This window comes from Colletotrichum destructivum, chromosome 4, assembly GCF_034447905.1.
Source record: "Colletotrichum destructivum chromosome 4, complete sequence".
Classification (NCBI taxonomy): domain Eukaryota; kingdom Fungi; phylum Ascomycota; class Sordariomycetes; order Glomerellales; family Glomerellaceae; genus Colletotrichum; species Colletotrichum destructivum.
In genome coordinates this window covers 4352422-4366805 of record NC_085899.1, presented here as the reverse complement: position 1 = coordinate 4366805, position 14384 = coordinate 4352422, and the positions used below count along the sequence as shown (strand labels likewise).

Genomic DNA, 14384 nt, shown 5'->3' with positions numbered 1-14384 from the left:
CTTCATATAGTCGTGAACATCCAGACAATCAAGTCAAAGATACTACCCATGACAATAGACAGAAGCGAAGTTCAAGTCAGTGGGATTTCAGCTAAAGGACGCTTCTATACAACTGGAGTATGTGTCCCCAAAGCCAAGCTCGCTTCAACTGAAGCGGGGTCACGTTCTATAAAGTTCTTTTGCACAAAATCCTTTAGTACTCCTCGTCCTTGTCCGGGAAGTGTTTCTCTGTCTATCAACAAGGGCAATTTCTTTAATTATTAAGCGAGGTGCATTTTCAGGATATTCTCCACTATTTAATCAACCTTCCATTGTTTAACCTCTGGCCTCCGGTGTTTCTTTGAGCCCGAAGTCGGTTTTGAGCTCTTTTCTCAGCTCAACCTCCTTCATGCAGAGAGCCAGACCAATGGGAACAACAGCAAACGGAATCAGAACAATCCAAACTCTCTTGAGTGCCTCAGTATACACATGAATGATCTGTTCCTTGAGCACTGGCTGAGCGTCAAACTGCTTAATGAACAAGCGGATGGCATGCTCATACGCGCCACCGTGGGAGAGCAGGTCACGCACCGACGGCTCAGGGATGAGATGGAGAAGCTCGTCGAAACGGGAATTGAAGACGGCGGAAGGGATGGCGGCACCCCAGATGGCTCCAAAAGACCGCGCGAAAGCCCACGCGGCGGTGGCGATGGCCACATCTGATTCGGGCACCGGCGCTTGGACAGCGGGCAGGGTAGCGGTAAGGGAGAGGCCGCCGCCCAGTCCGGCGAGGACTTGGAACACAATCCAAACGGCGGTGGAGGAGTTGGCATCCAGTGTGGTCATGCAGCCGACCGCTATTGACAGGAGGACGAAGCCGGCAACGATGACCATCTTGTAGTGACCGGTTAAAGCTATAGCGATGCCGCCGGCCATTCCGGCGGGGGCAAGAGGGATGACAACGGCGAGGAGTTTGACTCCGGACTGAAGGGGAGTGGACTCGAGGAGAATTTGGAAGTATACTGGAAGAAAGAAGCTGAGCCAGCTGAGGACGATTCCGTGCAAGAAGGTAATGCCGTAGCCCAAAGCACAAGACATGTTGCTGTAGACCCGGAGAGGCATGATGGGCTCACGGGCGAACTTTCCCTGGTGTACACCAAAGAACACAAGCCCAGCAAAGCCGACCAGAAGGGGCAACAGAATGTGCCATGACTTCCAGCTGTAGGTAGTGCCTCCCCAGGTCAACGGGATGAGAATCGAGACGACAGCACATACGAGAATGAGGTTGCCGGAGTAGTCCACCCGTCCAAGTCGTTGGGCAACGGTGCCCTCTCGCTTGTGATTGACGCGTAAAAAGAGGAAGACAAGGGGGAGGGCGGCCGCACAAACAGGCAAGTTTATATAGAAGACCCAGCGCCAAGTCGTGTTGTCGACAATAGCACCGCCGATGATGGGACCCAGAAAAGAGCCTAGGGTGCTATGAACAAGTCAGCGATAGTCCCAACACTAACAAAGAAGACATGAGTATAAGTACAAGAAAATCATGACCATGGACACGTATTTCATGCGATCGCGCAAAGGGGTGAGGTCGGCGATGATGGTGTCCGTCATGACAAACAGGCCTCCTCCCCCAAACCCCTGGATTAGGCGCGCGGCAATAAGCATAGGTAAGGAGGTCGATCCGCCGCAAAGTCCACTCCCGAGTGTGAAGAGTGACAGAGAGACGAGCATGGGAATCCTCCTGCCGAAAATGTCGGCAGCTTGCCCTGTCAACGGTTGGACAACGACAGTAGTGAGGAAGTATCCGTTCATGGTCCAGATGTATAGTGCGCCGCCGTGGAGGTCGGAGACAATGGTTGGCAACGACGTGGCGAGGATAGATGCATCCAAGCCTGTCAGCAGCATGGCGAGGCAGAGCCCGGGAAAGACGGCCCAAAAGCGCCAGCCTTGAGCCTTCCATGGTGTTGCTGGTTCGGCATGATCGTTCTCGATGACTTGCTGATCGGTTGAGGCCTGGGGAGCCATAGGGGTCTGTAGAGGTTCATGCGTCGCCACAGGTGAAGTACCCGGGTCTGAAGATTGTGCCATTCTGAGGCTTGGGCGTGTTTCTTGGTTTTGGCTGTAGTTCCAGAGTGATGATGGAGGTTTGAACGCGCCTTGGGCTGAGGAGCCCGACGTAGTTCACTCAGGAATACCAGAGTAATGATAAGAGTGTGCAAGGGAGAAAAGGGCTATGAGGCCCTGTGCTCATCGATGAGAGATGTGAGCCACATTATGTGATAGGGTCACTGGCCGAATCTTTTTCGTACGAGACCTTTCGTTTCTCCTAAAGGTTTGGCAAGCGGAAATCCCGCACCGACACTCCATCAATGACAGCAGGCGGTGTAGGACAGGGTCGACGTGCCTCCTCTGGCCTTGGGGGGTAGGACTGCAGCCCTCGCTTCGCGTCGACGTGTATTCGTTGAGACCGACTGCAAGGACTCCTGACTGTGCCGCTGGATACCATCAACCTACCATTTGACCTCCGTCATTTTACCCGCTGCCAATCAGGGAAACAAGTCTTCCACTTCCCGTTGATCCTATTTGCCGTCATGCATTGCCCCCGCGAAGCATGCACGTCAAATTAGGGAGAGGTGATAGCATTGCCAAGTCTATTGAAAGGCACAGCAGCATCACCTAGATAACAGAAAACAGCCCTGGTTTGTTGGAGAGAAGATGTATAGTATACTTACCGTTTTGCTGTTATTCAAGTAGAATAAAACGCACCCAGTAATGAGAACTACGGCTGTTTTCTCTTATTTAAGTGAGCATTTCAGTTGAAAGCAGCTATCTAATTGGAACTAATGCGTAGACGAGTCAGTAGAACTTGAGGTTGACACGACTCAAGACAGATACGCAGACATTCATGAACTGTTCATCGTAGCATCAAATAGAAGTCCTTCTCGACTGCCAGAAGAGATAACAGAAGTAAGACATTGCGTGCTTCGGTCTGGACCAACTCCCAAGTGAACCGAATCACTGGAGGTAACTCGTCTGGGCGGCTGCCGCTTGCATGCAGTCTGCGACCCGTTGAAGCGCCTCATCCTTTCTAGGAAATTCATGACCACCCTCGTGGATGATGGTCTGGCAAACACGCGAGTCGCAAAGAGACACCAGATCCAATCCCTGTTGGGCGTATCCGTCCTTGGCACCAACCACATGCACCGTTGGGATCTGAATCCTTTGCGGGTGAGTCCGAGGATGGTACCTCAGAAGGACCTCGATGCTCTGGGGTGCAGTCTGCCGAACGTCCGGGTTCCTGCTCTCGAACTCGTTGATTACGGTGGCCGTCCTGCAGTCATTCGCCCAACGTAACCCATCTTCTTCAGGGATGGCGTTTCCAGACGCGTCCAGGCGTTCCGCCCGCAGACATCCCGTCCCGTCGTACGTTAAACGAACCTTTCCCGTATCTAGGTCGAATGGCATCGACGCGCCAACAAACACTGCCGCCTTGAAAAGATCGTCGGTGAGATATTGCTGCTCATGGCGAGCAATGGCCGCAGCGGCCAAGGCAGCGCCTTGGGAGAACCCCACCACCATGTCGAAGGGTCCTTCTTCCCGTACCACCTCCAAGAGGAACTGGTGGGCAGCCTTAACGTCCTCTTCAACTGGCTCGCCATGATAGCATAGGTAAGGGCCGGGAAATATTGCTTCTACAGCTTTTCGAGTTTCAGCACCGCCCGCGTCAAGGGGGAGAAAGCGCATCACCTACCTGGAGCTGGTGGAGCAACATGCTCACCGTCGAGGAAGTCGAAGGTCCAATCATGAGGGAGTTTTGCACGCAACCTCTCCAACTGGCTCTCCAAGATGCGGGCGTTGGTGCCGTGACCGTGAAGGCAAAGAATACGCATGGTAGGGGAGTCCTAGTAGAACCAAACGGTTTGGGGGCGATGAAGAAAGGGATTGTCAAGCTGGGGCAGATCGAAAGACTTGACCGAGACCAAGACGGCAAAATAAATACTTTACAATCTGAAATCCACCTGTAAATCTATCCATGTCTCTTTAGAAACCAATATGCGTCACGCTAATGTCGAGATAGCATTCCCATCACGGCTGGCTTAGAGGTAAATACGCCATCCCATAGAAAGTTGCCCGGGTGAGCACTACCCCAGATTACCGCATGCCATTTCATTCATTGTTACTTTAGTGTTACGTTATGTTCCAATGAAATCACACTTGGGACTTGACGGTACATTTGGGGGCCATGGACTTACTGCCGCTCTCGAATTCCACCGAGGGTGGCATCAACTGGTTGTCCGCGGCATGCGTATCCCTGACACAACCGAAAGTAGTCATTCCCAACCAATACTACATCCCTTATCTATCATTTACTATTGGGAGGACTTCCTTTAGCCCCCCTCCCTCGACTCTTGCAGAACGGCGGATGAATGCATGTCATCAGCTCAGGAAGCCGCTTCCATTTCATGCACTTATGGCCTGCTGTCAGTCAATGATTCACAGCGAACCGACCAATAGATGCGAGCTCGTCATCTTTGACACACCTTGGATCCTGCAGAGACATGGAATGTGTCCTAAACTAGACAGTTGGGGGCTTATTCTGAGGAAGAACTGCAGAAAGCGGCGGCGGCTGGCACGCGGACCGGTCAACCTGAACCATCGTCATCTTGTCTACCAACTTCGATTCGAATTCGGGCACCAATGCAGATGCAGGATGCTGAGAACGCCTCATCTGAATCCAGAAAAGACTTTCGTGATAATGCCTATCTCTGTAACGACGCCATATCTTTGGTCAGCCTGTGGAAGGAACCTGATAATAGTCCAGGCCTAGATTCACATGGCTGTGCCCACAGGCAGCAACTGTGCCTCTGGGAGTTGAACAACCAACAGCAATCTGGCACGAAGGCATCATGGGCGCCAATAAGCATCCGATCAAAATTCAGTTCCTCCGAGGCTTTGCGCTTTGATTCTTCATAGATGGCAATTGACTAAAAGAAGCCGAATCCCCGCGAAGACTCGATCTCGTTTTCGCCATCCCCCAAGCACCTTCAACACCATCTTTTCAATTACAGAGGCTTCAACTGCACTCATGTCAACTCGAACACCCACTCCTGAGGAGGATGCCTCCATGCCGATTGCCATTATTGGGATTGGAGGCCGTTTCCCTGGCGATGCCACAAACCCTGAGAAGCTGTGGGACATGGTTTCCAACGGCCGCCATGCCATGACCGAGATACCAAAGAGTCGATTCAACATCGACGCTTTCTACCATCCTTACGCTGAGCGGCAGGGTTCAATGAACGTCAGAGGTGGTCACTTTCTGAAAGATGATGTCTCCGCTTTCGACGCTCCGTTCTTCGCTATCACCCCCAAGGAGGCCCACGCCATGGATCCCCAGCAGCGGATGGCACTCGAGGTCTCTTATGAGAGCTTAGAGAATGGTTTGTCATTTTTCCAGTCCTTTTAAAAGCGCTCCGTCATCTAATCATGCGTAGCTGGAATCCGAATCGAGGACATTGCGGGAACGTCTATGGGATGTTACATGGCATCGTTCACGCGAGACTATTCGAGTCTGCGAGCTCACGACCCTGAAGATTTACCGTAAGACCGCCCTCACTAAGCCTATGTTACCACCACACATGATGATCGATTGCTAACGTCCATAGCTTGTACGAGGCCACGGGGAATGGATCCACGCTCATCTCCAACCGCGTTTCGTGGTATTTCGATCTGAGGGGACCCAGTCTCAGTTTGGATACCGCTTGCTCTTCATCGCTTGTTGCACTTCATCTGGCCTGCCAGAGTCTTCGGACAGGCGAAACAGAAACGGTTCGGAAATACCCGTCCTCACTCATCGATGATCTCCTGGTTAACCCATTGTTCTTGAAAGGCTCTCGTCGGTGGCACCAATCTCATTCTCATGCCCGAGATGCAGCTCAGCATGACTGCTCTGCACTTTCTGAGTCCTGATAACAAATCTCAGACCTTCGATCACAAGGCGAACGGCTATGCCAGAGGTGAAGGAGCCGCCGTCATGGTTATCAAACCTCTGCATCTCGCCCTGCGAGACAACAACGTCATTCGCGGCGTAATCCGTGGAACTGGTGTTAATCAGGATGGCCACACGCCTGGTAAGCAGGAGCTTATTGGGTTTCTTTCATATCGGAATTGAAAACCTCTGACCTTTGTGATTTTCAGGCATCACTCTTCCTTCCGCCAAGGCCCAAGAGGATTTGATAAGATCCGTATACAAGAGTGCAGGCTTAAGCTTCCAAGACACGACATACTTCGAGGCTCATGGAACAGGAACTGCAGCTGGTGATCCCCTGGAAGCCTCCGCCATTGGAGCAACACTTGGTGCCGCGAGGCCGCCTGGTAAGCCGCTCATTGTCGGATCCATCAAGACGAACGTCGGACACATGGAAGGCGTGAGTGGTCTCGGCGGCCTCATCAAAGCCATTTATGCGTTGGAGAAGGGCCAGATACCACCCAACCTATGGTTCGAGAAGGCAAACCCGAAGATCCCAATGGAAAAATGGGGTATTCAGGTACGTGCGGCCACATCGATCTACCAAATGAACTTCCTTGCGCTGACTCGATGAATGGATGTCAGGTTCCAACAGAGCTTCTCTCGTGGCCCACTGATGGTCTCCGACGAGCGAGCATCAATTCCTTTGGTTACGGCGGAACAAACGCTCATTGTATCGTCGATGACGCCTACCACTACCTCGTCTCTCGGGGTCTCAAGGGTCTCCACGTCACTGTCGGGGGTGGTAAAACCGATGGCGATGTTGGCTACCAGCACAAGCGTACGAATGGGCACCATAACAGCAATGGCACCAAGGTCAACGGCTCCGTCAACGGCTCCCATAGACCCTCAGTAGGTGTCGCCACGCCTAGTGAGACCGACAGCGAGGGCAGCGTTGAAAACCAGTCTTCGCCCAAGGTCTTTATGTGGTCTGCGCACGAACAAATTGGTTGTGATCGAGTGGCGGCTTCTTTACTGGAGTATCTTCAACAAAAGCAAGTCGAAGAGACCTTTGACGAGGCTGAGTCGCAACTGGAAAGGCTCGCTTTCACTTTGTCTGAGAAGCGAAGCAGACTTCCGTGGAAGTCTTACGTCGTTGCCTCGTCTGTGGAAGAGCTAACAACGAGCCTCGAGAAGAACTATCCCAAACCTGTCAGATCCTCGCAGGTTCCAAAACTCGGTTTCATTTTTACGGGCCAGGGCGCGCAGTGGTTTGCTATGGGCCGTGAGCTCCTGGTCTATCCTGTCTTCCGCAAGAGCATTCTTGAGGCCAGCGACTATCTTTCGACACTTGGCTGCCCATGGAATCTTCACGGTAAGTACGACAAACACATCTCCATGTTCTGGACAGTTTCACCTGACTTAAATGTTTTCTTCTTCTTTAGACGAGCTCCTGTGCACGGAGAAGGCGACGCACATCAACGAACCTAGCTTCAGCCAGCCAATTTGCATTGCGCTACAGATTGCGCTTGTCGACCTTTTGGCTGATTGGGACATCAAGCCATCTGTGGTTGTTGGCCACTCCAGCGGTGAAATATCTGTGAGTCAGACCTCCTAGACCGCCATCGACCAGCTTTCACACATACATCATTGGTGTTAACCATGTTCAGGCTGCCTATGCAAAGGGGTCCATCACCAGAGAAGCGGCATGGAAGATTGCCTACCACCGTGGTCGGCTGAGTAGCGGACTTCAGACGCGCGGTGCCATGCTTGCTGTGGGCTTGGGCGAAACTGACGTGCATTCCTACCTCGACAGAGTCACTGACGGCCAATTGGTCGTTGCTTGTATCAACAGTCCTGCCAGTGTCACACTCTCCGGCGACATCGGCGCCATTGATCAGATCCAGACGTTCCTAACCGATGACAGAGTCTTCGCTCGGAGGCTCACGGTGAAGACGGCCTACCATTCGCCGCATATGAAGACCCTCGTCTATGATTATCTCGAGTCTCTCCAGGGAGTTACGCCAAAACAGGGCTCGGGTGTGGCAATGTTCTCGTCTGTCACCGGCCAAGTCGTCGAGGACAACGATCTTGGTCCCGCCTACTGGGTCTTCAACATGGTCAAGCCTGTCAAGTTCTCACAAGCCGTGGAAGCCGCTCTTGCATACCGGCCCAACAAGAGGCGAACGACGCAGAATGCCACATTTGTCAATTTCTTCATGGAAATTGGCCCCCACGCTGCGCTGAAGGGGCCACTGAACCAGATCTTGAGCGCTCAGGAGAAAGGGAAGCTCGAGCTCCCCTACGCATCGGTCTTGGTTAGAGGGGAAAACGCGGTAGTCACAGCCCTCGACGCTGCCGGCAAACTCGCCCAGCACGGATACCCGGTCAGGCTTACAGACACGAATCGGGTGACCGGTGCCACAGTTTCCCTGACGGACATGCCCCCATTTGCTTGGAACCGGAGCTACCGTTATTGGTACGAGTCGCCCGTCTCTGTTGCCTTCAGGAAGCGTGAGCACCCGCGACACGACCTGTTCGGTTGCCTGAGTCCGCATTCCAGCAAGCTTGAGCCAAGCTGGACGAACTACCTTAGAGTATCCGAGATGCCATGGATGGAACACCACAAGGTCCAGTCGTCGATCCTTTACCCCTTCGCCGGAATGCTCGTCATGGCCATCGAGGCTGCCAAGCAGATCGCCGATCATACGAAAGAGATCGAAGGCTATCATCTTCGCGACATTGCCGCCGGCGCTGCCATCGTTGTACCGGTTGAAGAGCCGGTTGAGACCAAGCTGCAGTTCAGGCCTTGGAGATCAGGATCTAGACTGCCCGATTCGTTCTGGAACGAATTCACCATTTCTTGCCGTAATCGTCAAGGGGACTGGCAGCAGCATTGCTCCGGCCTCGTGTCAGTGAACTACAGAGACACTGTCAACGAGACGTTCAGAAACGAGCGTACTGCCGAGTCTGATAAGTATCGCAAGGAGTATGAGACGATGGCGAACGCAGGCTTGCGTGCTGAAGACCCTCGTCAGGTTTACGCTGCTGTAAGTTCGCATTCTCGAGGTCGATGAAGGATATAGAATTCTCCAACTTACAAATCGTACCAACTAGATGGCAGAGCTCGGTTTGCAATGGGGTCCCTCCTTCACAAACCTGACTTACATTGGGTCTGGTGACTACGAGGCCCATTGCGCCCTCGAGATTCCCGATACCAAGAGATACATGCCCGAGAACTTCGAGTTCTCCCATGTAATCCACCCAGCGACGCTGGACGGCCTCATTCAGATGATGATCCCTGCCTTGACTCCAGCGAACGCACCTCTGGACAAGGCCAAGATTCCCCGTTTCGTTGAGAGTGTTTACGTCTCCGCAAAACTGGACACAGCGCCCGGCACGAAGCTCTACGGTTATTCAAGCTCTGTTCCGTATGGATTCAACGAGTCCCAATCAATGGTGGCCGTGTCTGACGAGACCTGGGCTGAGCCACTCGTCATCATGAAGGGTTGTCGCAATATTGCACTCGAAAGTGTGTCCGACGGTTCCAGTCACTCAACAGCCAAGTCTCTCCGAAAGCTCGGTGCCCGCCCCGAATGGGCCGTCGACATGGAACATCTCAGCCCAACGGCCGCTCGCGAGTGGTTTGGACGCACCACGGACAAGATACCAGACACCAAGTGGGACGCGATCCGTGATCTCGAACTGGCCTCTTTTATTATCTGCAAGCGCATGCTGAAGATGTACACTCCTAAGAACGCCGAGAGTTTCGCTCCACACCTTCAACAATTCTACAAGTTCATGCAGCTACAATACAGCCTGGCGACCGAGGGCAAGCTCAACTGCCAGACTCCCGATCTCGACTGGCTCAAGACCACGCAGGAATTTGACGATGCCCACTTGATCAAGGTTTCCGAGGCCACCGTTGACGGGAAGCTCATGTGCAAGCAGGGAGCGGTACTTGACAAGATCTTCTCCGGCGAGCTTGAGCCGCTCCAGGTGCTGAGGGAGGACGACCTTCTCACGAACTATTACCGCAACGGTATCGGCACGGAGAAGTGGAACCCCATCATTGAGGACTTCATCGAGTCATTCAAGCACAAGAAGTCCATGAAGATTCTCGAGGTCGGAGCCGGAACTGGAGGCACCACTACGGTGGTGCTGAATGCTCTCGGTGACCGGTCAGAGGCATCTGCTTGCCTCTCGCAATACACATACACCGACATCAGCAGTGGCTTTTTCGAACCCGCTGAGGAGGACTTCAAAGAGTGGGCTGCGTTCCTTGACTTCAAGGTCCTGAACATCGAGAAGGATCCTGTCAAGCAAGGCATTACTCCGGGTATTTACGACCTCGTCATCGCGAACAACGTATTGCACGCCACCACTTCCATTGACGCGTGCCTTGCAAATTGCAGGACCATGCTGAAGCCGTAAGTAGTCTTCCTACCTTACTCCCAAACGCTCGTTGCTCTTGATTCTGTCCGAACTCACTGACATTTTCCATCTGCAGTGGCGGCACCCTCTTGCTGGTCGAGCTTACCGGCACCATGGCTCGCGTGCCGTTGATTTTTGGTACTTTGTCAGGGTTATGGAACGGTGAGACACCAACCAGAATGAATTTGAGCGCGCTTTTAAAGGTGGGATGGACACTGACTGAGATCCAGGTGTCAATGACAATCGCAACTGGGGCCCAATGCTCACGGAGCAGGGTTGGCAGACCCGTCTTCAGCAGCAGGGATTCACAGGCCTAGATATGGTTTTCCGTGATCACGCGACCGTGGACTACTCCGTCTCTCTAATGATATCGAGAGCACTTCCCCTCCCCGTTGAGGATTTGCCTCAAGACATTGTGGCAATCAAACCTGTGAAGATGGACGATGCTGACGAGTTGCTCTTCACTAACATCATCCACACCTTGAGGTCGCAGGGCTGCCAAGTGGATATCGCTTCACTCCAGGAGACCGTGAGCCGAGATCTCACATCAAAGGCTTGCCTCTCGTTTATCGAGGTTTCTGAGCCTTTCATGGATACCATCAGCCAGACTGATTTTGAAGCGCTCAAGCATCTCATCCTCACAGCGAAGAGCACTTTGTGGCTTACCAAAGGTGCTGCCATGGATAGTGAAGTGCCCGAATCCAACCTGCTTCCAGGACTGAGCCGCACATTCCGAGGTGAAGTTCCTAGCATTCAGCTGACGCTCCTGGACCTCGACCCGAGTGGCGCAACCGATCCCAAGGGCGCCGAGGAGTCGGTTCTCCGCATCCTGAGATCTAGCACCAACTCAGGCAAGATCGAGCGTCCAGACTGGGAATACGCTCTACGCGGCGGTAAAGTCTACGTCTCCCGCCTCGAGCCAGACAACCCGATCAACGACATGCTGGAGAGCAGCGCCGAGCAGCCACTTCCGGAAATGCTTCCTTACAACCAACCGGGGCGGGCGCTTGCACTGGCTGTGCGCACTCAAGGGATGCTCGATACTTTCCAGTTCATCGACGATCAGGAGTATGCCAAGGCGCTTCCTGACGACTTTGTCGAAATTTCCGTAAAGGCAGTCGGTATGAACTTCCACGATGTGATGATCTCCATGGGCCAGATTGCCGACACAGATCTCGGCGTCGAGTGCAGCGGAGTCGTCACACGAGTGGGCAATGCCGTCAAGAAGTACAAGCCAGGAGACAAGGTCATCACATTCCGCCTCGGTTGTTACCGTACCTTTCTTCGGAACCCGGAAGACATGTACCAGAAGATGCCCGAGAACATCTCCTTTGAAGCCGCAGCAACAATCCCGTGCATCTGGACGACGGTTTACTACTCCATCTACGACGTGGCACGGCTCCAGGCAAGGGAGTCTATTTTGATTCATGCTGCCGCGGGCGGCCTTGGACAGGCTGCTATCATTCTGGCGCAGCACATTGGCGCCGAAATCTACGTCACGGTTTCGTCGGAGGCCAAGAAGCAGTTCTTGATGGATAAGTACGGTATTCTGAAAGACCACGTCTTCAATAGCAGAGATCTCTCCTTCGCCGATGGGATCAAGAGGATGACGAATGGCCGCGGCGTGAACGTGGTCATCAACTCTTTGGCTGGTGAGGCCCTCCGCCGGACCTGGCTTTGTGTTGCTCCTTTTGGCCGCTTCATTGAGGTTGGCAAGCGAGACATTGGTAAGTCGGTTCATATTCGAAACAAGCGTCCGGTAACTAACGGGATATTTCTATCAGTGGGCAACACCGGATTAGATATGAGCCCTTTCATGCACAACATCGTCTTTGCCGGCGTCAACATGCTTTCCATCTACAGAAGCAACATTCCGCTATTTGCGAGGATCATCTCCGATGTGATGAGACTTCTAGGGGAAGGGGTCATCAGACCTATTGATCCGCTGACGGTGATGGATTACTCTCAGATCGAGGAGGCTTTCCGCATTATGCAGACCGGCAAACACATTGGAAAGATGGTTCTGAAGGCGGGAGATGATGACCTGGTCCCGGTACGATCAAACACCGCCTACTTCACAGTTTCCTATCCATGCGCTTCATTGCTTTTGCCTTCAGAGAGAAATCATACTAACTCGGATTACCTTCAGATCGTCCCGCAGAGAATCAAGCCATTCTACCTGCGACCGGACGTTACCTATCTTCTTCCTGGAGGCCTGGGAGGTCTGGGCCGCTCCATCGCGTCATGGATGGTTGATCACGGCGCCAGGTATCTGGCGTTCACGTCCAGGTCCGGAGCTACCAAGCCAGCAGCCAAGGAACTCGTGGACAATCTGGTCAAACGCGGTGTCAATGTCAAGGCTTTCGCGTGCGACATCAGCCAAAAGGAGGCTTTTGCAGCAGCACTCGATAAGATCAAGGCCGACTTCCCTCCCATCGCCGGCGTACTCACATGTGCCATGCAACTCCAGGTATGAACTGTCATATTCATTGTTGCGGAAAGAAATAACGCAGCCGAGATCTAACGACGATTTAGGATTCTACTTTTGAAAGAATGACCATTGACGACTACGTGGCCGCCATTCGTCCGAAGGTACAAGGAACGCGCAATCTGCACGACATGCTTCCCAAGGACCTCGACTTCTTCATCTGTTTGTCCTCGGTGGGCGGCATCGTAGGCTCCCGAGGACAGGGAAACTACAACGCAGGTAACACTTACCAGGACGCTCTGATGCACAACCGCCGCGCCCACGGCCTCAAGGGTACAAGCATCAACGTCGGTGTCGTGCTCGGCATCGGCATCACGGCCGAGCGTGGTGAGATTCTGACTTACCTGAAATCGGGCGCCATGATTGGTGTCCGTGAGAAAGAGCTGCTGGCCACTGTTCAAGCAGCCATGGCCGACGAGCTCCCAATCCAGTCCGTCGTCGGCCTCTCCACCGGCGGGTTGCTCAAGCAAAACGGCCACGATGAGCCTTACTGGTTTGAGGATGGCCGCTTTGCGCACCTGCGTATCTACGACACGCAGTCTTTTGCTGTGGTTAACGAGGATACGACGGCGGAGCTGCAAGCTGCGCTGGCGGCGGCCACGAGCTTGGCGGAGGCGTCGGAGCTGGTGTGCGGTGCCCTGATGCGCAAGCTTGCCAAGGCGATGTTGATCGAAATCGAGGACCTGGATTCGAGCAGACCCGCGAATGCGTACGGCGTTGACAGTTTGGTGGCTGTCGAGGTGCGCGCCTGGGTATTCAAGGATGTTAAGAGCGATGTCAGCGTGTTCGACATTCTGAGCAACGCGCCCGTGTCGCAGCTGGCAGAGAATATTGCAGCAAAGAGTCAATTGGTCAGTGCGAGCGTCAGGAACGTGGAGAATACAAAGGATATGTGAAAGAATGTTGGATACTGGTGATTTTCAAGATAATTGTAGCAATTTTATACTTCAATGCATCGCAAGATAATTGGTCTTCTGTTCCATTTGAAGAGAGCACACGTAATCTTCATCAGCTCCGGTCCTTGTTTCCCGGTGTGCCGCGTTTTCGGAACCGGGCCGAAAGAGTGGGTCATCCGGAGCGGTACGTGTTCGGAGTGGAGCGGGGTCGCCGAAGTCCGCAAGTGTCATGTATGGGTACTTAAAACTGACTTGAAATAGTTGATCGACAACGAGGTAACGAAGCGTATTACTTTTAATCAGTAATGCTAGATTGGGGTTATGTTTAGAAAAAGAATAAGTATCACTTTCCATCCTGTCTGGCCAGACACGTCTAGCCTGCACTGCAAAGCTAAGCGCCCTAGAAAACTAAGGTTCCCGAGAGAAATACGTAAAACCAAAGTCGACGACTGATCAAATACCGCATGGTCTTGCGTGCAAAAGCTCATGACTCAAGACATCCCGTCCCGTCATACGTTAGACGAACCTTTCCCGTATCTAAGTCGAATGGCATCGACGCGCCAACAAACACTGCCGCCTTGAAAAGACTGTCGGGGAATCCGTCGCTTACCCACATGCCGTG

The 14384-nt window shown here is 53.1% G+C and overlaps 3 protein-coding genes across 3 annotated transcripts; 1 reads left to right on the top strand and 2 right to left on the bottom strand.

Moving 5' to 3' along the window:
* Positions 1 to 315: 315 nt before the first annotated feature.
* CDEST_07267 (Putative sugar transporter, major facilitator superfamily, MFS transporter superfamily) lies at positions 316 to 2067 on the bottom strand (the record flags this gene model as incomplete). Its single annotated transcript, XM_062923426.1, has 2 exons — positions 316 to 1448; positions 1491 to 2067. 2 exons carry the CDS (start codon positions 2065 to 2067, stop codon positions 316 to 318), a joined length of 1710 nt encoding a protein of 569 aa, XP_062779477.1.
* A 927-nt stretch (positions 2068 to 2994) lies between these two features.
* Positions 2995 to 3869, bottom strand: CDEST_07266 (Putative serine hydrolase FSH, alpha/Beta hydrolase; the record flags this gene model as incomplete). Its single annotated transcript, XM_062923425.1, has 2 exons — positions 2995 to 3671; positions 3731 to 3869. The coding sequence occupies 2 exons, from the start codon at positions 3867 to 3869 to the stop codon at positions 2995 to 2997; spliced, it is 816 nt and encodes a 271-aa protein (XP_062779476.1).
* Positions 3870 to 5065: 1196 nt separating this feature from the next.
* Positions 5066 to 13762, top strand: CDEST_07265 (Putative Acyl transferase domain superfamily, phosphopantetheine binding ACP domain, thiolase; the record flags this gene model as incomplete). The annotated part of the gene is made up of 14 exons (XM_062923424.1): positions 5066 to 5417; positions 5472 to 5577; positions 5643 to 5805; positions 5867 to 6107; positions 6175 to 6524; positions 6590 to 7319; positions 7390 to 7544; positions 7615 to 8994; positions 9062 to 10374; positions 10455 to 10540; positions 10609 to 12105; positions 12163 to 12431; positions 12528 to 12848; positions 12914 to 13762. 14 exons carry the CDS (start codon positions 5066 to 5068, stop codon positions 13760 to 13762), a joined length of 7812 nt encoding a protein of 2603 aa, XP_062779475.1.
* Positions 13763 to 14384: the final 622 nt, after the last annotated feature.